General features: G+C 44.2%; 1 protein-coding gene across 1 annotated transcript in view; it reads right to left on the minus strand.

The window, feature by feature from the left end:
* LOC124606656 (proton-coupled folate transporter) overlaps positions 1–27,969 on the minus strand; it is a 329,568-nt gene that overhangs the window by 160,068 nt on the left and 141,531 nt on the right. Inside the window, exon 3 of the mRNA XM_047138661.1 lies at positions 22,582–22,756. Within this exon, the coding sequence (XP_046994617.1) occupies positions 22,582–22,756 (175 nt within the window). The remainder of the gene's footprint in view (positions 1–22,581; positions 22,757–27,969) is intronic.

The raw sequence follows: 27,969 nt of genomic DNA on the forward strand, positions 1-27,969 counted from the left end.
TAAGAGATTACTGGAAACTGGGTTGAGATGCCGAAATGCCGTATTTTATTTGCCGCTGACACTATACCACAGACGATGGAGACGTTTATGGTGTAGAAACAGTGTCATCTGTCACAATGAATGGCATTCTGTGATGCACAAAGATGAGTCTTGCTTCAATTTCTTGGGGCTAGATCCACAAGGACATGTCTATAGACGAACAGGTGAAATATTGGGGAAATGCAATCAGTCTGCAAAGGAGAATGCTTACAAATCACTCGTGCGAACCATTCTAGAATACTGCTCAAGTGTGCAGGACCGCTACGGTCGCAGGTTCGAATCCTGCCTCGGGGATGGATGTTTGTGATGTCCTTAGGTTAGTTGGGTTTAACTAGTTCTAAGTTCTAGGGGACTAATGACCTCAGCAGTTGAGTCCCATAGTGCTCAGAGCCATTTTTTTTTTTTTGTATAGGACCAATACCAAATGCGGCCAACAGGAGGAAAATTTTTGGAAATTTGTGTTAAGTTCCTATGGGACCAAACTGCTGAGGTCATCGGTCCCTAGGCTTACACACTACTTAATCTAACTTCAACTAACTTACGCTAAAGAAAACACACTCACCCATACCCGAGGGAGGACTCGAACATCCGACGGGGGTAGCCGCACGAACCGCGGCAAGGTGCCTGAGACCGTGCGGCTACCACGCGCAGCGACTATCAGGAGATAATGAACTTTTACAGAGAAGGGCAGCACGGATGATCACAGGTTTGTCTCAGCCATGGGAGAGATTCTGAAGAAGCTGAACTGGTAGACTCTTGAAAACTGATGTAAACTATCCAGAGAAAGTCCACTTACACAGTTTCAAGAACTGGTTTAAATGATGACTCTGGAAATATACTAAAACCCACTGTGTATCGCTCACATTGGGATCGTGAGGAGAATATCAGAATAATTACAGCACGCACACAGACATTTAAAAATCATTCTTCCTGCACGCCATATGTGAATGGAACGGGAAGGAACCCTAATAACTGTCAGAATGGAACTTACTCTCTTCCAAGCACTTTACAGTGCTTTGCAAAGTATCGCGAAGTATAGATGTAGATATAAATGACAGGAAGCAGCTGTTCTCTAGACCTCACCCAAATTTTGGGAGTCATGAAGTGGGGAACGATTATACATGACAACAGGGGCGATTTGGTAATTGTTGAAGGGAGTCTGAATGGTCGCCCACATGTGGCAGTAATGACCAACATTGTTGTCATATCCTTCACGTCAAGGGCACCAAATAGCGTATTTCAACAGAATAATTCAACACCCTCACGCTGGAAGTCACACCACAAACGCCGTGAGGAATGTGCACATCCATGACTGACCTGACTGGCTCCGTAACTTGTCTGGGACTTGCTGGGAATATGTCTACTTTCCTGCCAAGCTCAACCCAACAATTTTCATAAACCGACAACTGTTTCAGGCATAGCAATAAATGCCTTGTTAACTTTCGGAGGCTGTTTCCTTCCATGCCACAGAGAATACAAGAGCATAGTTTATGTTCTTGGGGTTATATTTCGTACTGATGTTGATCATGGAGATCAGCTGCGAATGGAATGAAAGTTTAATCACTTGGCTTAAGAATCATAAAAGAAGGTTGTATACATGGAAGACATCTGAAGAAAGTGGAAGGTTCTGACCACAATTTATTGGTTATGCACTGTAGATTAAAAATGAAGAAATTGGAAAAAGGTAGGAAATTAAGGAAACGGTACCTTGGATAATTTGAAAGAACCAGAGGTTGCTGAGACTTTCAGGGGCAGCATTATGCAACGGTTGACTATAACAGGAGAAAGGAATACAGGAGAATGTGAATGGGTAGCTCTCAGAGATGAAATAATGTTCAAACGTGTGTGAATTCCTAAGCGACCAAACTGCTGAGGTCATCCGGTCCCTAGACTTACACACTACTTAAACTAACTTATGGTAAGAACAACACACACACATACACACACATGCCCGAGAGAGGACTCTAACCTCCAGCGGGAGAGGCCGCGCAGTCCGTGACATGGCGCCTCTAACCGCGTGGCCACACCGCGCAGCATGAAATGATGACGGCAGTAGGTGATCAAATAGGTAAAAAGTCAAGGCCTAGTGGAAACCCTTGGACAAGACAAGAGATATTAAATGTAATTGATAAAAGGAAAAAAATTAAAACGCAGAAAATGAAGCTGGTGAATGGGAATACTAACGTTTAAAAAATGAGATTGACTGGAAGTTCAAAATGGCTAAGCAGGAATGGCTAGAAACCAACGGCCTCGCCGCAGTGGTAACACCGGTTCCCGTCAGATCACCGAAGTTAGGCGCTGTCGGGCTGGGCTAGCACTTGGATGGGTGTTGGCAAGCGGGGTGCACTCAGCGCATGTGAGGCAAACTGAGGAGCTACTTGATTGAGAAGTAGCGGCTCCGGTCTCGTAAAATGACATATGGCCAGGAGAGCGGTGTGCTGACCACATGCCCCTCCGTGTCCGCATTCAGTGACGCCTGTGGGCTGTGGATGACACGGCTGCCGGTCGGCACACAGCCTGTTCGCACGGAGTAGTAGTAGTAGTAGTAGTAGTAGAATGAATTGCTAGAAAAGAAATGTAAGGGTTTAGACGCGTACTTCACTAGGGGAAAGATAGATACGTCCTACAGGAAAATTAAAGAGGCCTTTGGGGAAAAGACAAACAGCTGTATGAATATCAAGAGCTCGGATGGGAAACCAGTCCCAAGCAAAGTAGGGAAAGGTGGAAGGAGTATATAGAAACAGTGTCTATACCAGGGAGATAAACTTGAAGACAATATTACAGAAAGAGAGTTGGACGTAGATGAAGATCAGACGGGAGATATGATACTTCGAGAAGAATTTGGCAGAGCTCTGAAAGATCTGAATCAAAACAAGGCCCCCGGAGTAGAGGATATTCAGTCAAAACTATTGATAGCCTTAGGAGAGCCAGTCATGACAAAATCCTTCCATCTGATGTCCCCGATGTATGAGATTGGTGAAATAGCTTCATACTTCAAGTAGAATGTAATAATTCCAATTCCAAGGGAAATAGTTGCTGACAGGAGTGAAAATTACCGAAATATCAGTGTAATCAGTCGAATTAAGTCGGGTGACGCTGAGGGTATTAGATTAGGAAATGAGGCACTCAAAGTAGTAAAGGAGTTTTGCTATTTGGGGAGCAAAATAACTGATGATGGTCGAAGTAGAGAGGATATAAAATGTAGACTGGCAATGGGAAAGAAAGCGTTTCTGAAGAAGAGAAATTTGTTAACATCGAGTATAGATTTAAGTGTCAGGAAGTCGTTTCTGAAAGTTTGTATGGAGTGTAGCCATGTATGGAAGTGAAACATGGACGATAAATAGTTTGGGCAAGAAGAGAATAGAAGCTTTCGAAATGTGGTGCTACAGAAGAATGCTGAAGATTAGATAGGTAGATCACATAACTAATGAGGAGGTGTTGAATAGGATTGGGGAGAAGAGAAGTTTGTGGCACAACTTGACTAGAAGAAGGGATCGGTTGGTAGGACATGTTCTGAGGCATCAAGGGATCACCAATTTAGTATTGGAGGGCAGCGTGGAGGGTAAAAATCGTAGAGGGAGACCAAGAGATGAATACACCAAGCAGATTCAGAAGGATGTAGGTTGCAGTAGGTACTGGGAGATGAAGAAGCTTGCACAGGATAGAGCAGCACGGAGAGCTGCATCAAAACAGTCTCACGACTGAAGACCACAACAACAACAACAACAATCAGTGTAATAAATCACGGTTGCAAAATACTAACACGAATTCTTTACAGTAGCATGGAAAAACTGGTATAAGCCGACCTCAGGAAAGATCAGGATGGAGTCCGGAGAAATTGAGGAACACGCGAGGAAATACTCACCCTACGACTTACCTTAAAATATAGGTTAAGGAAAGGCAAATTCACGTTTATAGCACTTGTAGAGCCACAGAAAGCTATCGACAGTGTTGACTGGAATACTCGCTGTGATGTTCTGAAGGTAGTAATGGTACAATACAGTGAGCGGAAGGCTATTTACAACTTTTACAGAAACCAGAAGGCAGGTATAGGAGTCGAGGGGCATGAATGGGAAGCAGTGGTTGAGAAGGGAATGAGACTGGATTGTAGCATATCCCCGATATTATTCGATCTGTACACTGAACAAGAAGTAAACAAAACCAAAGAAAAATTTGAAATAAGAATCATAGTTCAGGGAAAAGAAATAAAAACTTTGCGGTACTTGGAAGAGCAGTTGGAAGGAATGGACAGTGTCTTGAAAGAATGATATAAGATGAACAGCAACAAACGCAAAGCAAGGATATTGGAATTGGAATGGAATTAGGTCATGCTAAGAGAATTAGATTAGAAAACGAGACACTTAAAGTAGTAGATGAGTACTGCTACTTGGGTTGCGAAATAACTTTGATGGCCGAAGCAGAGAGGATAAAAAGTGTAGACTGGCAATGGCAAGAAAAACATTTCTGAAGAAGAGAAATTTCTTTACTTGAAATATAGTTTTAGGCATTAGGAAGTCACTTCTGAAAGTATCTGTCTGGAGTGCAGCCATGTATGAAAGTGAAATATGAACGATGAACAGTTTAGACAAAAATAGAATGGATTTTTTTGAAATGTGATGCTGCAAAAGAATGTTGAAGATTAGATGGGCAGATCACGTAACTAGTGAGTAGGTACTGAATAGAATTGGGGAGACATGAAATCTGTGGCACAACTTGACCAAAAGATGGGATCGGTTGAGAGAACACATTATGAGACATCAATGGATCACCAGTTTAGTAATGGAGGGATGTGTGGTGGGTAAAAATCGTAGAGGGGGAACCAAGACATGGATACAATAAGTAGATTCATAAGGACGCAGGTTGCAATAGTTATTCGGAGATGAAAGGGCTCGCAGAGGATAGAGTAGCAAGGAGAGCCGCATCAAACCAGTTTTGGACTGAAGACCACAACAAGCAATCCGTTAAGTGACCACAAGTTTAATAAATGTCTCACTGTTACTTCTTGGCGTAAAGCTTTTCAATTCCGTTAGTCTATCTACACCAATTGGTTGAAGAATATGTGAAATAAGGCTACAACCTAAAAAAAAATGGTTCAAATGGCTCTGAGCACTATGGGACTCAACTCCTGAGGTCATTAGTCCCCTAGAACTTAGAACTAGTTAAACCTAACTAACCTAAGGACATCACAAACATCCATGCCCGAGGCAGGATTCGAACCTGCGACCGTAGCGGTCTTGCGGTTCCAGAATGCAGCGCCTTTAACCGCACGGCCACTTCGGCCGGCTGCTACAACTTCCATTTATACAGAAATAGGGAGACTCAAGTTGGGAGATGGTCGAAGGGAAATCTGCGTTAATATCTCATGATCAGAAAAGATCTAAGGACGACGAAATGGGACATAGATTTATGACTTCAAGAAACAAGTAGGCCAAACTTGGATGCACAAACTCCTAGCCTCCAACTGATGAGTTTCAAGTAACTTATCGCTCTCCGTTTTATCTCCACTACCTTCAGAATTTTGAATAGTTTATGCCAGTCAACATTATCAAAAGCTTTCTCGACAAATGCTATAACCGAATGTTTGCCATTTTCCAACTATCTTCTACATCAACGCATGGAATCAGCATTGCCTCGCGTGTTCCTGAATTTCTCCGGAACTGAAAATGATTTTCCTCAAGTCGGCTCTACCATTTTGTTCCACGCTTCTGTAAGTAATTCGTGTCAATTTACAACAATGATTTATTAAAATGACGGTTCTATAATGAACCTGTCAGCAACTGCCTACCTTGGAAATAATTTTCACGAAAAGTGGATACCCTTATTAGTCTTTCAGGATACCTTTATCCAGTTTGACGCGTTTTATCTGAATTTACCTCCTCTGTAGATAGTTTTGAAGCTGCACGGTGACAAATCACTAGATACACCTGACGGATACAGAACCGTTCCCCTCGCAACAGACCTGTCACAGAGCCGAATGAGGGTCAAACAGAGGTAACTATTGCCCAAGATCATATGAATTTTAATATACAAACCCTGCGATCATTTCTGAAATAACACTGAGATTCAGGTGAAAGAACGCACGTTTCCCCTTTCAGTGACGGGTCAGTGTGCCTTAACTAGTTCACAAAATCGTTCCTGGTTCCCAGTCATGGCAGCGTGTGAGACAGACCATAGTTTTACCCATCGCGCCGTCCTTCTAAGTTGTGTATTTGCCTTGTTTCTGTCTTCTTCTCCTTGAATTTTTATTTTAAAGATGACATAGAACCGAGAGTATGGGTATTTATTTTCACGCATCGCCCGTTGTATTAACTGGTCAGACATCTCATTACGTTGAATCCTGATATGTGACTTCACCCGTAAGAGTACCAATAAATTAGTATCTCTGCATCTCTCAAAATACAGAAGGCATAACCGTTATTAGATTACGCTGAAAGTCCCACCTTCCCCTTTTTACAGCAGCCCTGATAGAGACCCAGTGTGCAACATAATCACAATAGTATCTCCTGACACTTTATCTCCTTATTTGGAGGACCTCCAATACTAATTGCAGCTCTGCAGCGTAATGTGTGCTGATATGAAAGTTTCTGACAGATTAAAACTATGAGCTGGATTGGGAGTCGAACCTAGGGCCTTTGCCTTTCGCATGCAAGTGCTCTACTATGTATGATGCATCCATGTCAGCACTACCGGTAGCTTTGGCAAATTTTGAGCCATTAGCATACAATAATCACATTGTTAAGCACCAGCTCGCAAGCCTATGCACACTGTCCGAGCATAAGTATCAGGACATACCTATTGCCGAGCACTAGTATTGTGTGTATCCACTCTTCACCTTATGACGGCTTGAATTCCACTGTGTACACTTCCACTGATTTGTCTGAATGTCTGTGGAGGGATGGTAGCCCATTCTTCCTCAAGGGGCTAAACCGGAGAAAGATAATGACGCTGGACGCTGTGTTCTGAGCGCAGTCGACGTTCTCATTCATTACAAAGGTGTCCCACTGAATTCAGGTCCGGACTCTGGGTACGTCGGTCTATATCAGGAATGGTATTGTCCACAAATCACCATTGCCCGCCATATGCTGCTGTACTAATGGTGCACTGTCACGCTGCCTAAAAAAATTATCGTCTCCAAACTGTTCCTCTACTGTATGTTGTACTCAGTGTTACAAAACGTGTTCCTATCCTTCCACTTTGAGCGTTTTCTTACCCGAAGTACAGGGCAACGCCTAACCTCGAAAAACAACCTCACACCATAACATCCCCTTCCTCTGTAGCTAACTGTTGGCATTACACATGATGGCAGGTAAAGTTCAGCAGAAAGTCGCTAAACACGAATCATTTCGTCAGATTTTCTCGAGATGTGATCCGTCATTACAAATCATTCATTTACAGTCACACGCTGTCGGGTGGCGTAGCTGTTTAACCTGGTCGACAATTATTTTAAACTCATTACGGATAGTCATTGTGATAGATGAACTGCTGGTAGCACTTTGGTACTCACAGGTGATTCCTTTTGCTGATTTCGTGCAATTTTACAATCATCCTCCACGCTGATCGAAGGTTCATGTCCATGGGTAGGTCTGTATGAGTTCCCTTGATCTTGGTTTGCCTGTGGTTGTTCCTGCGCGTTTCCACTTCGCAATCTCGGCAGACGACTTGGGAAGCATTAGAAAGATTGAAATGACCCCAATGGATTTGTTACTCAAGTGAAATCCAACGCCGGCCGCTGTGGCCGAGCGGTTCTAGGCGTTTCAGTCCGGAACCACGCGGCTGCTACGGTCGCAGGTTCGAATCCTGCCTCGGGCACGGATGTGTGTGATGTCCTTAGGTTGGTTAGGTTTACGTAGTTCTAAGTCTAGGGGACTGATGACCTCAGATGTTAACTCCCATAGTGCTTAGAGCCATTTGAACCATTTGAAATCCAATCACTAGTCCACATCTGGAATCACTCAGCACTCCTGACAGACACATTCTGTTGCTGCTTTTCTGTTGACAACAGAATACTCTCCACCTCATTTTAGGCTGCCAGGTCCATCCACATTAGAGAAGGATGTCCTGATCTTTTGATGAAATAATGTATGGCACTCCGGTAGTCAGTGAAGATCATACCTGAGGAGAAGTCATCGTATATGCAGGTGAATAATAAGTAATAGTGGAAATTGACACAAGTGGAAGCATACAATAGAAATATTCCGTGGTATCATGTATCGATACCACCCTACAAACGTCAAAGTTGACAACGGAATTGCAAGTTTGCGTCAGATTCTGGCGAGTAAAAGGGTTTATTAAGTGTGTGATCAGCCGTTTGCATCTAGGCATCAATGGGAAGCAGTGGTTGAGAAGGGAATGAGACTGGATTGTAGCATATCCCCGATATTATTCGATCTGTACGCTGAACAAGAAGTAAACAAAACCAAAGAAAAATTTGAAATAAGAATCATAGATCAGGGAAAAGAAATAAAAACTTTGCGGTACTTGGAAGAGCAGTTGGAAGGAATGGACAGTGTCTTGAAAGAATGATATAAGATGAACAGCAACAAACGCAAAGCAAGGATATTGGAATTGGAATGGAATTAGGTCATGCTAAGAGAATTAGATTAGAAAACGAGACACTTAAAGTAGTAGACGACTTGGGAAGCATTAGAAAGATTGAAATGTCCCCGATGGATTTGTTACTCAAGTGAAATCCAACGCCGGCCGCTGTGGTCGAGCGGTTCTAGGCGTTTCAGTCCGGAACCACGCGGCTGCTACGGTCGCAGGTTCGAATCGTGCCTCGGGCACGGATGTGTGTGATGTCCTTAGGTTGGTTAGGTTTACGTAGTTCTAAGTCTAGGGGACTGATGACCTCAGCTGTTAACTCCCATAGTGCTTAGGGCCATTTGAAATAATGTATGGCACTCCGGTAGTCAGTGAAGATCATACCTGAGGAGAAGTCATCGTATATGCAGGTGAATAATAGGTAATAGTGGAAATTGACACAAGTGGAAGCATACAATAGAAATATTCCGTGGTATCACGTATCGATACCACCCTACAAACGTCAAAGTTGACAACGGAATTGCAAGTTTGCGTCAGATTCTGGCGAGTAAAAGGGTTTATTAAGTGTGTGATCAGCCGTTTGCATCTAGGTATGAATGGGAAGCATTGGTTGAGAAGGGAATGAGACTGGATTGTAGCATATCCCATATGGTCTAGAACTTAGGACTACTTAAACCTAACTAACCTAAGGACATCACACAACACCCAGTCATCACGAGGCAGAGAAAATCCCAGACCCCGCCGGGAATCGAGCCCGGGAACCCGGGCGCGCGAAGCGACAACGCTACCGCGAGCTGCGGACTCATGTCTGGAGAACATGCTGGCCACTGTAGTCGAGCGACGTCGCTGTCCTGAAGGAAGTGCACGAAGGGGGTGTGAATTGTCGTCCATGAAGACGAATGCCTCGCCAATATGCTGCCGATATGGTTGCACTATCGGTCGGAGGATGGAATTCACGTATCGTATAGCAGTCACGGCGCCTTCCATGACCACCAGCGGCGTACGTCGGCCACGTATAATGCCACCCGAAAAAAAGGGAACCTCCACCTTGCTGCACCAGCTGGACAGTGTGTCTAAGGCGTTCAGCCTGACCGGGTTGCCTCAAAACACGTCTCCGACGATTGTCTGGTTGAAAGCATATGCGACTCTCATCGGTGAAGAGAATGTGATGCCAATGCTGAATGGTCTATTCGGCATGTTGTTGGGCCCATCTGTTCCACGCTGCATGGTGTCGTGGTTGCAAAGATGAACCTCGCCATGGACGTCGGGCGTGAAGTTGCGCATCATGAAGCCTATTGCGCATAGTTTGAGTCGTAACACGACGTTCTCTGGCTGCACGAAAAGCATTATTCAACGTGGTGGCGTTACTGTCAGGGTTCCTCCAAGCCACAACCCATAGGTAGCGGTCATTCACTGCAGTAGTAGCCCTGAGCGAGTACCTGTCTCTCTGTATCTCCTCCATGTCCTAACAACATCGCTTTGGTTCACTCCGAGACGCCTGGACACTTCCCTTGTTGAGAGCCCTTCCTGGCACAAAGCAACAATGCGGACGTGATGGAACCACGGTTTTGACCGTCTAGGCATGGTTGAACTACAGACAACACGAGCCGTGTACCTTCTTCCTAATGGAATGACTGGAACTGATCGGCTGTCGGACCCCGTCCGTCTAATAGGCGCTGCTCATCCATGGTTGTTTACATCTTTGGGCGGGTTTATAATATATCAGAACAGTCAAAGGGACTGTGTCTGTGATACAATATCCACAGTCAACCTCTATCATCAGGAGTTCTGGGAACTGGGGTGATGCAAAACTTGTTTTAATGTGTGTAGGATGGCGGCGGCAGCCAGACAGCCCCACTCGCACTTGGAGCTTCTTCCTACGTGATACTGCGCAATTGACGCCTAATCGCGGCTCTGATTTCACTGTTCGTGCTTTAGTGCTGAGAGCCTCATCCTTGTTGCTTTGTATGAGCTAGACTCTGTTTCTGGCTGCATTATTTGTAATGATTCTTCGTATGCTGGAGCTCCTTCTCTCTCTCTGTCTTCAGGCCACAAGTGGCCCATCGGGACCATCCGACCGCCGTGTCATCCTCACTGAGGATGCGGATAGGAGGGGCGTGTGGTCAGCACACCGCACTCCCGGTCCTTATGATGGTTTTCTTTGACCGGAGCCGCTACTATTCGGTCGAGTAGTTCCTCAGTTGGCCTCACGAGGCTGAGTGTTGGAGAAATACAAATTAAGTAAATCTTCTGTTTACCGTGTTAATCTGTTCACTAATCATTTCTGTTCCCGTCCGGCTTTCGTGTGAGAAAGTTGCTGCATCACTCTGTACACCACCTATCCGAAATTGTGCACAACATGTATGATAACAGAAGCAGAAACGTTCCAGTATATGTGGGCCCATTAATAAGCTGTTTGTGAGACAATTACGGACGTGCAAGTTGCAGGCCATCACTGATTTCCTTATAAAACAATGTCATAATTACAATAAATGTACAGTGGTGAGAAAAAGTCATGGGTTACCTTCTAACATCGTGTCGGACCTCCCTTTGCAGCAATTCGACATGGCATGGGCTCAACAAGTCGTTGGAAGTCCCCTGCAGAAATACTGAGCATTGCTGCTTCTAAAGCCGTCCACAATTGCAACAGTGCAAGAACTGATCTCTTGATTATGTCCCATGAATGTTCGATGGGCTTCACGCCGGGTGATCTGGTTGGCCTGATGATTCGCTGAAACTGTCCGGAATGTTCTTGAAATCAATTGCGAACAATTGCGGCCCAGTGACGTAGCGCATTGCCATCCATAAAAAATCCATCATTGTTGCCTGCAAATGGTCTCCAAGTAGCCCAACATAGCCAATCACAGTCAATGATCCGTTAAGATGGACCAGAGGACTCAGTCCATTCCGTGTAAACACAGCCCACACCATTATAGAGCCACTATCAGCTTTCACAGACCCATGTTGACAATCTGGATCCATGGCTTCCAGTGGTTTGCACCACACTCGATCCCTACCATCAGCTCTTACCAGCTGCAAATGAGACTCATCTGACCACGTCACAGTTTTCCAGTCGTCCAGGTCCAATCGATATGGTCATGAGCCCAGCAGAGGCACAGCAGGCGAAGTCGCGCTGTTTACAAAGACTCTCGCATCGGTCGTCTGCTGCCATAGCCCATTAACGCCAAATTTCGCCGCACTGTCCTAAAGGATACGTTCGTCGTACGTCCCACATTGGCGGTTATTTCACGCATTACTGATTGTCTGTTAGCACTGACAATTCTACACAAATGCTCACCATCTGCAGCATCGTTGACAGAACCGACTGCGGACCTTTGGTGCAGAGCCGGGTGGAGGTTCTGAATCAGAGGATCAGACGGTTTTGCGACCGTGTTGGCTGCAGATTCCTTGACTTGCGCCATAGGGTGGTGGGGTTTCGGGTTCCGCTGAATAGGTCAGGAGTTCACTACACTCAGCTGGCGGCTACACGGGTAACGGAGGCTGTGTGGCGTGGACTGGGCGGTTTTTTAGGTTAGAAGGCCTCAGGAAAGTACGGGGTGGGCTGCAATCTCAAAGGGTGCATGGCAAATACAGGACGTGCTTGGATCAAGGAACAGTCGGAATTGTAATTGTAAATTGTTGTAGTTGTGCTGGGAAAGTCCCTGAGCTTCAAGCGCTAATAGAAAGCACTGAAGCTGAAATCGTTATAGGTACAGAAAGCTGGCTAAAGCCTGAAATAAGTTCTGCAGAAATTTTTACGAAGTCTCAGACGGTGTTCAGGAAAGACAAATTAGGCAGAATTGGTGGTGGAGTGTTTGTGTCTGTCAGTAGTGGTTTATCTTGTAATGAAGTCGAAGTAGATACTCCGTGCGAATTGGTATGGGTGGAGGTTATACTTAACAGCCGAACTAAGTTAATAATTGGCTCCTTCTACCGACCCCCAGACTCCGATGATATAGTTGCTGAACAGTTCAGAGAAAATTTGAGTCTCGTAACAAATAAATACCCCACTCAAACGGTTATAGTTGGTGGGGACTTCAACCTTCCCTCGATATGTTGGCAAAAATACTTGTTCAAAACCGGTGGTAGGCAGAAAACACCTTCCGAGATTGTCCTAAACGCTCTCTCCGAAAATTATTTCGAGCAGTTAGTCCACGAACCCACGCGAATTGAAAATGGTTGCGAAAACACACTTGACCTCTTAGCCACAAACAATCCAGAGCTGATAGCATCATGACTGATACAGGGACTTGTGATCACAAGGTCGTTGCAGCTAGGCTCAATACCGTTTCTTCCAAATCCACCAGAAACAAACGCAAAATAATTTCATTTAAAAAAGCGGATAAAGTGTCACTAGAAGCCTTCCTAAGAGACAATCTCCATTCCTTCCGAACTGACTATGCAAATGTAGACGAGATGTGGCTCAAATTCAAAGATATAGTAGCAACAGCAATTGAGAGATTCATACCTCATAAGTTGGTAAGAGATGGAACTAATCCCCCATGGTACACAAAACAGGTCCGAACGCTGTTGCAGAGGCAACGGAAAAAGCATGCGAAGTTCAGAAGAACGCGAAATCCGGAAGACTGGCTAAAATTTACAGACGAGCGAAATTTGGCACGGACTTCAATGCGAGATGCCTTTAATAGGTTCCATAACGAAACATTGTCTCGAAATTTGGTAGAAAATCCGAAGAACTTCTGGTCGTATTGAAAGTACACAAGCGGCAAGACGCAGTTAATACCTTCGCTGCGCAGTGCCGATGGTACTGTTACCGACGACTGTGGCGCTAAAGCGGAGTTATTGAACGCAGTTTTCCGAAATTCCTTCACCAGGGAAGACGAATGGAATATTCCAGAATTTGAAACACGAACAGCTGCTAGCATGAGTTTCTTAGAAGTAGATACCTTAGGGGTTACGAAGCAAATCAAATCGCTTGATACGGGCAAGTCTTCAGGTCCAGATTATATACCGATTAGGTTCCTTCCAGATTACGCTGATACAATAGCTCCCTACTTAGCAATCATATACAACCGCTCGCTCACCGATAGACCTGTCCCTACAGATTGGAAAACTGCGCAGGTCGCACCAGTGTTTAAGAAGGGTAGTAGGAGTAATCTATCGAACTACAGACCTATATCGTTGACGTCGGTTTGCAGTAGGGGTTTGGAGCATATACTGTATTCAAACATTATGAATCGATCTATTGATAAGTAATCTGCATGGTTTCAGAAAACATCGTTCTTGTGCAACGCAGCTAGCTCTATATTCGCACGAAGTAATGGCCGCTATCGACAGGGGATCTCAAGTTGATTCCGTATTTCTAGATTTCCGGAAAGCTTTTGACACCGATCCTCACAAGCGACTTCTAATCAAGCTGCGGGCCTATGGGGTATCTATCAGTTGTGCGACTGGATTCGTGATTTCCTGTCAGGAAGGTCGCAATTCGTAGTAATAGACGGCAAATCATCGAGTAAAACTGAACTGATATCAGGTGTTCCCCAGGGAAGCGTCTTGGGACCTCTGCTGTTCCTGATCTATATAAATGACCTGGGTGACAATCTGAGCAGTTCTCTTAGGTTGTTCGCAGATGATGCTGTAATTTACCGTCTAGTAAGGTCATCCGAAGACCAGTATCAGTTGCAGAGCGATTTAGAAAAGATTGCTGTATGGTGTGGCAGGTGGCAGTTGACGCTAAATAACGAAAAGTTTGAGGTGATCCACATGTGTTCCAAAAGAAATCCGTTGGAATTCGATTACTCGATAAATAGTACAATTCTCAAGGCTGTCAATTCAACTAAGTACCTGAATGTTAAAATTACGAACAACTTCAGTTGGAAAGACCACATAGATAATATTGTGGTTGCGTTTCACTGGCAGGACACTTAGAAGATGCAACAAGTCCACTAAAGAGACAGCTTACACTACACTCGTTCGTCCTCTGTTACAATATTGCTGCGCGGTGTAGAATCCTTACCAGGTGGGATTGACGGAGGACATCGAAAGGGTGCAAAAAAGGGCAGCTCGTTTTGTATTATCACGTAATAGGGGAGAGAGTGTGGCAGATATGATACGCAAGTTGGGATGGAAGTCATTAAAGCAAAGACGTTTTTCGTCGCGGCGAGATCTATTTACGAAATTTCAGTCACCAACTTTCTCTTCCGAATGCGAAAATATTTTGTTGAGCCCAACCTACATAGGTAGGAATGATCATCAAAATAAAATAAGAGAAATCAGAGCTCTAACAGAAAGGTTTAGGTGTTCGTTTCTCCCGCGCGCTGTTCGGGAGTAGAATGGTAGAGAGATAGTATGATTGTGGTTCGATGAACCCTCTGCCAAGCACTTAAATGTGAATTGCAGAGTAGTCGTGTAGATGCAGATGTAGATGCCGCTCATATCGGTCTTTAAGTGAGAGCCATCGGCTACTATATTGTCCATGATGAGAGGTAACGTCTGAAATTTGGTATTCTCGGCCACTCTTGACACTGTGGTCTTCGGAATATTGTTTTCCCCAAATGGAATGTCCCATGCGTCTAGCTCCATCTACCATTACGTGTTGAAAGTCCGTTAATTCCTCTCGTGCGGCCATAAGATTTGGAAATTTGTGGTAAGGTGTTATGGGACCAAACTGCTGAGGTCCTCGGTCCCTAGGCTTACGTACTACTTAATCTAACTTACGCTAAGGACAACACACACACCCACGCCCGCGGTAGGACTCGAACCTCCGACGGAGGGAGCCGCCCGGACTGCGACCAGACGCCTGAGACCGCGCGGCTACCCCACGCGGCGTGCGACCATAATCACGTCCGAAACCTTTTCACATAAATCACCTGAATACGAATGACAGCCTCGCCAATGCACCGCTCTTTTATGCCGTGTGTATGCAACACTGCAGCCGGGGTTTTCTCAAAAGAGATGTGGACAGCATTCCCGTTGGTGAGGTTGCAGAGCTGGAGCAGTGAATTGTACACTCTTGTCAACATTTGCAACATGTACGGGAGTGTCTCAAAGAACTGGTATCTCTTCGCAGAGATGAGTGCATCCAAATACAAGATCGACATGTGAAACCCATCTTTAACAGGTAAGAGTTACATTAACTTGTAAAAGCTGAGCGCTTGTACGCAAGAAACTACACATTCGCTTCCCCTTGTTCCTTTTACGACCGACCCAGTGCGACGTCACCTAATCGTAGGTCCGCTGTTGTTTTCTATCTACATAAATGATCTTTTGGACAGAGTGGATAGCAATGTGCGGCTGATGCTGTGGTGTACGGGAAGGTGTCGTCGTTGAGTGACTGTAGGAGGATACAAGATGACTTGGACAGGATCTGTGATTGGTGTAAAGAATGGCAGCTAACTCTAAATATAGATAAATGTAAATTAATGCAGATGAATAGGAAAAAGAATCCCGTAATGTTTGAATACTCCATTAGTAGTGTAGCGCTCGACGCAGTCACGTCGATTAAATATTTGGGCGTAACACTGGAGAGCGATATGAAGTGGGACAAGTATGTAATGGCAGTTGTGGGGAAGGCGGATTGTCGTCTTCGGTTCATTTGTAGAATTTTGGGAAGATGTGGTTCATCTGTAAAGGAGACTACTTATAAAACACTAATACGACCTACTCTTGAGTACTGCTCGAGCGTTTGGGATCCCTATCAGGTCGGATTGAGGGAGGACATAGAAGCAATTCAGAGGCGCGCTGCTAGATTTGTTACTGGTAGGTTTGATCATCACGCGAGTGTTACGGAAATGCTTCAGGAACTCGGGTGGGAGTCTCTGGAGGAAAGGAGGCGTTCTTTTCGTATATCGCTACTGAGGAAAATTAGAGAACCATCATTTGAGGCTGACTGCAGTACAATTTTACTGCCGCCAACTTATATTTCGCGGAAAGACCACAAAGATAAGATAAGAGAGATTAGGGCTCGTACAGAGGCATATTGGCAGTCATTTTTCCCTCGTTCTGTTTGGGAGTGGAACAGGGAGAGAAGATGCTAGTTGTGGTACGAGGTACCCTCCGCCACGCACCGTATGGTGGATTGCGGAGTATGTATGTAGATGTACATATTCTGCTCAGTAGTAGACTCTCTAGCAACCGTACCATACTAGCAAACCAACTGCGACTTGACCTGATGTTGCTCACACTTTAGTTAACTGATCTGTGCATGGCTTTGTTTAAAAAGAATAGTTCGATAATGACCTAGGATCGAGCTGCAAATGTCTGCTTTCATGCTCAGCAGCAAACTCCCTGCAAATGGTAACCTGAAGCTGAGATCCTGCAGTCAAATAGTCTATGCATTGGCTAGAATGATGAATTAATAAAATAAGATAATAATAAGACATATTAAATAAAGACAATTTGAAGTATCTATATAGGTGACACGAGAGAATTATGTTGAGTAACGTTTACTTAAGGAAGAAAATCTCATATAGATGGAAAGTGGCCATATTAGAACTAGTTGTAACACTGAGAGAAGGATATCGTTGTGAAATGAAGTTGCATTGAGGATTACGAGAATGGTAGTGAAATCCTCGAGCCAAATAGTAATCCACGTCACGCGAAAAAACTAATGCCATTTTCTGATCACAATATACAAAATATTCGCCAACTCGAAATAATTGCCGCGCGGGATTAGCCGAGCGGTCTGGGGCGCTGCAGTCACGGACTGTGCGGCTGGTCCCGGCGGAGGTTCGAGTCCTCCTTTGGGCATGGGTGTGTTTGTTTGTCCGTAGGATGATTTAGGTTAAGTAGTGTGTAAGCTTAGGGACTGATGACCTTAGCAGTTGAGTCCCATAAGATTTCACACACATTTAACATTTTTTCAAAATAATTCAGAGTTCAGAATGACGATTAATACGTTAACAAATGACAGGCAACGAGTAGGAATTCATACCCTATCTATTCTCAATTCCGTAATGCAAGCGGAAAAGGTAAGTTTCTGCATAGTAGCACATTTAGACCTCGCGAAAATTAGAGTACTGTAGCGGCCATTCACCGCCCAGAATCTGTCACCGACACGACTGAATCACACGTTACCACAGATAGGTTTGCCTTCCACCAGATCTCAACGTGAAGTGCCCAAAAACCAAACGTTAAAAATCTTGTAGTGGCTGTTCACCGTACAAAATCAATCACCTACACGACCGAATATTGCACTATTCCACAAGAAGGTCTGCCTTCCTCCAGAACCGTGCAAAAATGTCCAGAATCGCTCCCTTGAGTGCATCATTCACAAAGTACCTCTCTTCACTTGACTCCAGCGGTTTTCCGCCACTGTAACTCTCATTGGCAGAAGGCCATTCACGCCAAAATTACATCATTCTTGTGTTCTACAGACATGATTTTGACTGAACTTGACAACTTTCCGCACTTAACCAATACATGAAAACAATATTTAATTAAAGAAATGTTATAAACATTGTCACACTCAGATAATTCACAATAATTATAAATAAAAGTTTCTTCATAAGTAAATACGCCAGAATTTTTGCGCAAGTGTGTTCACGATAAATGATTACAAAATGTTGTTAAATACTGTTTATACTATTATTTATGTCTCCTTGATAGACGCATCTTTTGGCACTCTTTCCGATAGCGGTATCAGCTAATAAATGCGACTCACCGCGTTTAAATTACACTGGTTTTTTATCAACTGCAATCATATTTTAATAAAGTTATTGGCAAAGAAGTAACCTTTTCCTTACTAACTCCACAAGTTTGACAAGATATGAGGTATTCATGTAGCATTCAGTTGCTGTGTTATTGTGGACGATACGATGTTCTGGAAAAATCGGCACAACGAATGAGATATAAAAGATAATAAATAAATAAATAAAATAGATACATATATATAGCTTTCAGGACAGACAGCTATAGTGCAATGCTGTCGTCTGACAACGCTTGAAGGGTTTAAAAGTTGTCAGTTCAAAGATTCTTCAGAAAATATTTAGTTAGTGTAAAAAATTAACTTCTTTGACACAAAGCTTTACGCCTCGTCTGGGTCCATCAACACTGACATTGGACTGTTCATGACTGGAAACATGCTGCCTGGTCAGACGAGTTTCGCTTCAAATTGAATCAAGCAGATGGACTTGTACGGGTATGGAGACGACCTCATGAATCCATGGGCCTGCATGTCAGCAGGGGACCGTTCAAGCTGATGGAGACTCTGTAATGATGTGGGGCGTGTGCAGTTGGAGTGATATGGGATCCCTGATACGTCTAGATACGACTCTGACAGGTGACACGTACGCAAGCATCCTGTCTGATCACCTGCATCCATTCATACCTATTGCGTATTCCGACGGACTTGGCCGATTCCAGTAGGACAATGCTTCCCCACACGTCCATAATCGCTATAGAGTGGCTCCAGGAACACTCTTCTGAATTTAAACATTTCCGCTGACCACCAAATTCCCCAGACATGAACATTATTGAGGATATCTGGGATGCTTTGCGACGTGCTGTTCAGAAGAGATCTCTACCCCCTTGTACTCTTACGGATTTATGTACAGCCCTGTAGGATTCATGATGTCAATTCTCTCCAGCACTACTTCAGAATCAGTCGAGTCCATGGCATGCCGTGTTCCGTCACTTTTGCTTGCTCGCAAGGGCCTACACGATATTAGCCAGTTCGAGCGGCGCGGTCTATTGTCTGACGAATTTGTAGCAGTTCTGAAGCGAATGCCGTGAAGTGTTTCCTTCATTTTAGAAATCGCCCTCGTTCAGTTTTGGAACACAACCTACGACCAGCTTAGAGACAGAAGTGATGACAATTTCTGCAGGACCTGACCATCATTTTGCAGGACTATGCTCAAGCACGTACAGTGCAAGCTGTTACTGATTTGTTTGACTGATAGGACTGCTAAGTGCTATACCACCTACTGCACTCCCCTGAATTACGCCCTCGTGAGTTCAACTCGATTTCTAAACTGAAGGAAACACTTCACCGCATTCGCTTCAGAACTGCAACAATATCGTCGGGCAATAGACCACGCCATTCGAACTGTCAACACAACTGGCACTGCTAAGAGTATCCTACAATCCCACGTCGCTGGAAACGGGTTATACACAATGCTGGTGACTAGTTTGAAGGTCTGTAAAACTTTGAAACACGTATCTATTTTGTACGAGCTGTAAATAAGTAGTTGGCACTATTAATGTTCCAACCCCGGAGGTAACCCAGAAAGTAATGCACCGCATATTTTTTCTCTGCCGAAAACAATGCTACGAATGCGAAATGTTACGTTCAGAATGTATTACACTACTGGCCATTAAAATTGCTACACCAAGATGAAATGCAGATGATAAACGGGTATTCATTGGACAAATATATTATACTAGAACTGACATGTTTGCCACTAAAATTGCTACACCACGAGGATGACGTGCTACTGACGCGAAATTTAACCGACAGCAAGAAGATGCTGTGATATGCAAATGATTAGCTTTTCAGAGCATTCGCACAAGGTTGGCGCCGGTGGCGACACCTACAACGTGCTGACATGAGGAAAGTTTCCAACCGATTTCTCATACACAAACAGCAGTTGACCGACGTTGCCTGGTGAAACGTTGTTGTGATGCCTCGTGTAAGGTGGAGAAATGTATACCATCACGTTTCCGACTTTGATAAAGGTCGGAATTAGTCTATCGCGATTGTGGTTTATCGTATCGCGACACTGCTGCTCGCTTGGTCGAGATCCAATGACTGTTAGCAGAATATGGAATCGGTGGGTTCAGGAGGGTAATACGGAACGCCGTGCTGGATCCCAACGGCCTCGTATCACTAGCAGTCGAGATGACAGGCATCTTATGAGCATGGCTGTAACAGATCGTGCAGCCACGTCTCGATCCCTGAGTCAACAGATGGGGACGTTTGCAAGACATCTGCACGGACAGTTCGACGACGTTTGCAGCAGCATGGACTATCAGCTTGGAGACCCTGGCTGCGGTTACCCTTGACGCTGCATCACAGACAGGAGCGCCTGCGATGGTGTACTCAACGACGAATGTGGGTGCACGAATGGCAAAACGTTATTTTTTCGGATGAATCCAGGTTCTGTTTACAGCATCATGATGGTCGCATCCATGTTTGGCGACATCGCGGTGAACGCACATTGGAAGCGTGTATTCGTCATCGCTATACTGGCGTATCACCCGGCGTCATGGAATGGGGTGCCATTGGTTACACGTCTCGGTCACCTCTTGTTCGCATTGACGGCACTCTGAACAGTGGACGTTACATTTCAGATGTGTTACGACCCGTGGCTCTACCCTTCATTCGATCCCCGCGAAACCCTACATTTCAGCAGGATAATGCACGACCTCATGTTGCAAGCCCTGTACGGGCCTTTGTGGATACAGAAAATGTTCGACTGCTGCCCTGGCCAGCACATTCTCCAGATCTCTCACCAATTGAAAACGTCTGGTCAATGGTGGCCGAGCAGCTGACTCGTCGCAATACGCCAGTCACTACTCTTGATGAACTGTGGTGTCGTGTTGAAGCTGCATGGGCAGCTGTATCTGTACACGCCATCCAAACTTTGTTTGACTCAACGCCCAGGCGTATCAAGGCCGTTATTACGGCCGGAGGTGGTTGTTGCGGGTACTGATTTCTCAGGATCTATGCACCCAAATTGCGTGAAAATGTAATCACATATCAGTTCTAGTGTAATATATTTGTCCAATGAATACCCATTTATCATCTGCATTTCTTCTTGGTGTAGCAATTTTAATGGCCAGTAGTGTATAATAGAAACTAGAACACATGTAATCTACAAACACACATCTGAATTTTTAATATAATCAGTTGTTTTTGCATCCTCAGGCACCGATAAGTGGTGCGAAACCGGTTGTAGATTTAACAAAAGTCATTGATACAGCCAGTGCGGAATTCTCTTTCGAAAAATGCCGAAGTTTGGCTGTGGTTGCCCGCCCTACAAAACAACATATAATCAGTTGTGTCGTTCGTTGCCGTTAGAAAATCGTGGGAAGTACCACGACAGGTCCTCTTGGGACATTCTGTAACTGTGTGACTAACGGTTTGCCTGGCTGCTTCACAATCGTAGTTTGGAGATCGAGCCTTACCCCATCTGTAAAGAAAGTCTATGTTTTCGGCATCATTGGTGCATATACTGTTAAAAAGTGTCCATATTCTGCGTGATTGGCAAAAGGCAGGGAGTTTCTTTCTTATGCCGTTTTTACGGCCAGAGGTGGTTGTTCTGGGTACTAATTTCTCAGGATCTATGCACCCATTTGCGTGAAAATGTAATCACATGTCAGTTCTAGTATAATATATTTGTCCAATGAATACCCGTTTATCATCTGCATTTCTTGCTGGTGTAGCAATTTTAATGGCCAGTAGTATATATATATATATATATATATATATATATATATATATATATATATATATACGTGTGTGTGTGTGTGTGTGTGTGTGTGTGTGTGTCTTTATAGCCACTGGACTGCCGACTGGCCTTTAACGAGTGGGGAAACTGCGAGCCTAGATGTACAGGCCTGTGGTGAAGTGTCCCCTCCCTCCTATGGGATGTTGGGGGTCCGGGCGTTGAGTCCTGGAGCTGCCTGTCTAGCCTGCCGACTTCCTGGAATATACGGTACACGGGCAGCACCATGACTCGGCACCAGGACCCCATCAACACCACCGCCACACTACTGACCTCCACGACTGGCCGCGATATTTCTTCCGGAGGCATGCGATTGGTCCACCCATCCGGCAGTCGGCACGCGATTCTGTGCTCCAGGGGCTTTAGAGGAACGACTTAGATACGAACCCGACAGTTCGCCTGGAGATACTGAGTAGCAAGCTCGCCGAAACGTTGCGACAACACGGCGCCATGACTCGACTAATACCAAATAAGATCTCAACTCAGCTGCAGTCATATACGACCTGGAAAGAGGTTTCTATCAAAGCAGTCAGTACGGTCTCTGTAGAAAGCATCAGTCAACGAGACTGGAGATGGCGTTGTGCAGTTGGCTGACCTTGCGAAGCGTTGAGGACTAGTGCGGCCGAGTAGAAGAGCTTGCCGACCAGCCCCAGCAACAGCGGACCCTTGCGGCCGTGGCGGTCGCTCCAGGCGCCCAGCAGCGTTGCCATCAGGATGGGCGGCGCGTGCGACACGATCTGGTTCCACTGGAAGAACGTCGACACCACCACCTGCACACAGTCACGGCGAGAAAGCGCCAGGTCAGGACTTCCACTGTGATGAGAGGGCTCTGAACTGCTCTCAGTTGCGAGCAAGACTGGGCGCCCAACGCAAAGTGATATTTTCACGTGTGCAGATATCTGGTTACTCATCAAGTGACATGGCATCTACATCTACATCTACATCCATACTCCGCAAGCCACCTGACGGTGTGTGGCGGAGGGTACCTTGAGTACCTCTATGGGTTCTCCCTTCTATTCCAGTCTCGTATTGTTCGTGGAAAGAAGGATTGTCGGTATGCCTCTGTGTGGGCTCTAATCTCTCTGATTTTATCCTCATGGTCTCTTCGCGAGATATACGTAGGAGGGAGCAATATACTGCTTGACTCTTCGGTGAAGGTATGTTCTCGAAACTTCAACAAAAGCCCGTACCTAGCTACTGAGTGTCTCTCCTGCAGAGTCTTCCAATGGAGTTTATCTATCAGCTCCGTAACGCTTTCGCGATTACTAAATGATCCTGTTACGAAGCGCGCTGCTCTCCGTTGGATCTTCTCAATCTCTTCTATCAACCCTATCTGGTACGGATTCCACACTGCTGAGCAGTATTTAAGTAGTGGGCGAACAAGCGTACTGTAACCTACTTCCTTTGTTTTCGGATTGCATTTCCTTAGGATTCTTCCAATGAATCTCAGTCTGGCATCTGCTTTACCGACGATCAACTTTATATGATCATTCCATTTTAAATCACTCCTAATGCGTACTCCCAAACCTTTAGGATCAGAATCATACAGACGATAGAGGTTCCTCAGCTAAGTGCACTGAGATAAGAACCTAAAGGTAGGGAATAAATATTTCATGCAGCACGAAATTCAGAATGAGCAATAGGTGTGGTGAGCTTCGGAAACTGCTTAGTTTCGCAAGAAACAGTTGCTGACAAGGAAGGATAAGAATACAGCAATCAGTTGCAATCCCAATGGTTTTTATCACTCTTGCACATCTAGATTTCAGCTATAAATAGCCATCTTCAGTGCTTTTGAGCGAGTTATCACTCTTGCATATCCTGATTGCAGTTATAAATAGCAATCTTCAGAGCATTTGCACTGAATATGGCTATTTATAGCTGAAAACTGGGTAAGTACAAATAATAAAAACTAATAGGATTGAGACTGGTTGTTGTATTCCTGTCCTTGCTTAGAATAACATAAACACTCTGCACAACGGTTCCACCTGGAGTGGAACGTTCTGGCGCTATCTTGCAAAGCAATCTACAGATCTTCACGTTGGAGTATACTACTCTTAACAGTTCTTGAGTGGTCGGCGAAGATGACGCATTTAATGTATGGATCATCAGAAATATTGTACACGGAAGCCGCAATAATGTACAGAAAAAAGATCCACACTACGTGTTATCCATCTTGAAAGAAATTTATCACCATGTATGGAAACTTACGAGAAACTAAATTGTTCCAAACAGAGCTGGCCCAGATTTTCAAAATGAAACTCTCACACAGTATACTTCGAGAAGATAATATTGGGTTGTGTGTGGGTTCCTTCAACTTGGCAGTGAAATACAGACTTCTGAGAGTATACTTTGAAGAGTATTTGTACATGACAGGTGAGTAACTGCTGCTGAACTGTGCGTATAAGGAATGGAACCAAGTGAAGTTAAACGACGAATTTAGCTCAGCCAATGGATTGTCCACCGCAGCACAGCAGTGAGAACTTCTTGTAGTTTTTACTGTTCATGGACGATGCCTGGTTCAACCGAGGTCGCTTTTTTTTTAAGTGCCTTAATAGCCATGTTTGGGATGACGAAATCCGTGCGTCACGCACGTCTCAGATCAGCAGCAAGAATTCTAGATAAACCTGTGGACTGGAATCATACAGGGTGCTCTAACATTCCTCCTACAAACTTCTAGGAATTTTAGAGGGGACTGAGTAGACAATCATTTATTTCAAGTTTCTGCTACCAGTCACTTTTTATTTTATGCTTAATCTAACATAATGCAATGCATTTCGAACATGTTTTGTTCATTTTCAAGCGTTTGTACATACATACATACAACGAGAAATGTTACTTAAAAGCCGGCCGGAGTGGCCGAGCGGTTCTAGGCGCTACAGTCTGGAACCGCGCGACCGCTACGGTCGCAGGTTCGAATCCTGCCTCGGGCATGGATGTGTGTGATGTCCTTAGGTTAGTTAGGTTTAAGTAGTTCAAAGTTCTAGGGGACTGATGACCACAGAAGTTGAGTCCCATAGTGCTCAGAGCCATTTTTTTTGTTACTTGAAAATTAACAGTTTTAAACTAGATTAATCTAGAACACTTTGTTTTTTACTGTAGCTGCTGGTGTGGCATTTCGGGGGAAGGAGGGGGGGCAGAAATCAAAGTCAGTGATGTCTTCAGTTGGTTTTCTTCTTTGTTGTTGACTACGTATATTGCATCTTCTTGCTGCTTGACTTGTATCACTGGTGTACTGCCACACCAGCAGCTACAGTAAAAAACAATGTGTTCTAGATTAATCTAGTTTTAAACTGTTTATTTTTAAGTAAGATTTCTCGTTGTATTTATGTATTACAAACGCTTGAAAATGAACAAAACATGTTCGAAACGCGTTGCATTATGTTAGATTAAGCAGAAAATAAAAAGTGACTGGTAGCAGAAACTTGAAACAAATAATTTTCCCACACAGTCACGGTTTAGAAACATAGCCATTATGGCTGAAAATAATTGAGTAGACAATATTTGGAATTGGAACCTGTGTCCGAAAACGTACCCTTCCCTGCTACAACCATTTGAAAAAATGTTGGTAACACGACCAGTTTTACAAGTAATTTATTAGGCATGACCCAGTACATCGCTCATTTTACAATTCCAGTCATTAACAACCCAAGAAACAAAAAGTAAACTTAATCAGTTTTCATAAACACTGTCGTTTACAGCTGAGTCTGTCAACAGAGCAGGTTTCACTAGGCAAGGCCTGCTCCTCAGTAAGTACAGGAAGGGGAGACTGGCAAAGCTTGGAGGCGTCAGAGTAGTGGCGGGTCATGGGATCACTCATGGGGTAACACCTGTAGTACTTGGTGTTAGAGCCGCACATTTTTAGATTGAGGTCAGCTGATAGGTATTCCTGCTTACAGGAAGTCTTTCTAACAAAGGAACCACTTTCTACAAAGGTTAGGTGTTCAAGCTGTGAGGGAATTAGCACATTTCATCAAAATATACAATGTATTAGAGATAAAGTTAGTGAACTGCTTAAAGGTGTTGACTCCGACATTATTGGTATTTCAGTGCACTTCTTAAATAATGTGACAATTCAGAGGCTTACTTTACTTGGATATAAGTTAGCTGGCACTTTTTCTAGGAGTTCTCTGAAGTACGTGAAAAACGATATTCTATTCGAGTCCGTCGATCTATCAAAGCACTGCACGGAAACGGTATTTGAATGTTGTGCCGGTGTGGCTGAATTTATTGGAACTAAACTTCTAATTGTTGTTACTTACAGGTCCCCTGACTCTGATTTCAGAACATTTCTGCCCAAGCTGGAGTGGCTTCTTTGTTCACTTTACAGGAAGTACAAAAATCAGTTGTAAGTGAAGACTTTAACATTATTTGTGTAAGGGAGTGTGCAGGAAAGAGGATATTGGTAGATCTCCTTAATTCGTATCATCTGATGCAAACTATATTCTTCCCAACGGTAGTACAGGGGAACATAGCGCAACCATAGACTACATTTTTGTTGGTTCTTCATTACTAGAGAGATATTCTATTAGCAAAAATGTGAATGGCCTTTCCGACCATGATGCATAAATTTTAACGCTAATAGCCTTTTGTGCTAAATCGCGTTACATATAACTATAAACTACTTAGAAAAGCTAATCTAGTTACAGATGAGACCTTTCTAAACCTCATTTAAGGAACAAGAGTGGCAGGATGTTTATAGTGCCGATAACCTAGACGATAAATATAATGGTTCCTTCAACACATTTCTCATTCCCTTTAAAAGTTGCTTTCCGTTAGAACCTACAAAACATGGTACTAGCACTAACAGGCAGCCTCAGTTATTGACTAGGAGGATAAGAATATAATGTACAACAAAGTGGGAATTATATCCAAATGTTAGAAGCCATCACAATCGCGTTGCAGTAGCCCATTACAAACAGTATTGAAATGTGCTTAAAAATGTTATTAGGAAGGCAAAAAGGACGTTGTACGCAAATAGAGTAGCTAATCAAAGGATAAAATTAAAAACATACGGCCAGTCGTGGAGGAAGTGTTTCGTCAGCAGCACCAGGGTGAGGATACAAAGTCAGTAAGTAGTAGAAACGTTTCAGTTACTTATAAGCCGGATATATATACTGTACTTGATAATCACTTTCTTAATGTAGCAGGTGAACTTAATAAAAGCTTATTTCCTACAGGAAATCATATAACTCTCTTATAAAATAGCTTTCCCAGATTGTTATCTGAAACACTCCTCCACGATACTGACAAGGGAGAAATTGGGCCAACAATTAAATCGCTAAAGATCGAGGACTCTTATGGATACGACGGGGTACCTAACAGAATACTTCTAATTGATGTTACTTACAGGTCCCCCGACTCTGATTTCAGGACATTTCTGCATTTCTGTTCTGCATATATTATCCCAGTACTTAAACGTATCTGTAACTTTTCCTTTCGGAATGGTCAGTTTCCTGACTGTTTAAAGTATTCAGTAGTGAAGTCACATTGTTAAAAATGAGCCCGCCCGGTTGGCCGTGCGGTCTAACGCACGGCTTTCCGGGCGGAAGGAGGGCCTGGTCCCCGGCACCAATCCGCCCGGCGGATTTGTGTCGAGGTCCGGTTAACCGGCCAGTCTGTGGATGGTTTGGCCGACCGCGGTGGCCAAGCGGTTCTAGGCGCTTCAGTCTGGAACCGCGCTGCTGCTATGGTCCCTGTTTCGAATCCTGCCTCGGGCATGGATGTGTGTGATGTCCTTAGGTTAGTTAGGTTTAAGTAGTTCTAAGTTCTAGGGGACTGATGACCTCCGCTGTTAAGTCCCATAGTGCTCAGAGCCATTTGAACCATTTTTTTAAAAAAATGAGAAAGGGATAATGCAGATTCGAGGGTAGTTTGAAAAAGTTCTCGGAACGGAACAGAAAAAAGTACTTAAATCACTGATTTTTTTATATTTTTGAATGTAATCTCCTTGTAGATTAATGTGCTTGGTCCAACGACGTTCCAG

This window comes from Schistocerca americana, chromosome 3 (genome assembly GCF_021461395.2).
Source record: "Schistocerca americana isolate TAMUIC-IGC-003095 chromosome 3, iqSchAmer2.1, whole genome shotgun sequence".
Classification (NCBI taxonomy): Eukaryota; Metazoa; Arthropoda; class Insecta; order Orthoptera; family Acrididae; genus Schistocerca; species Schistocerca americana.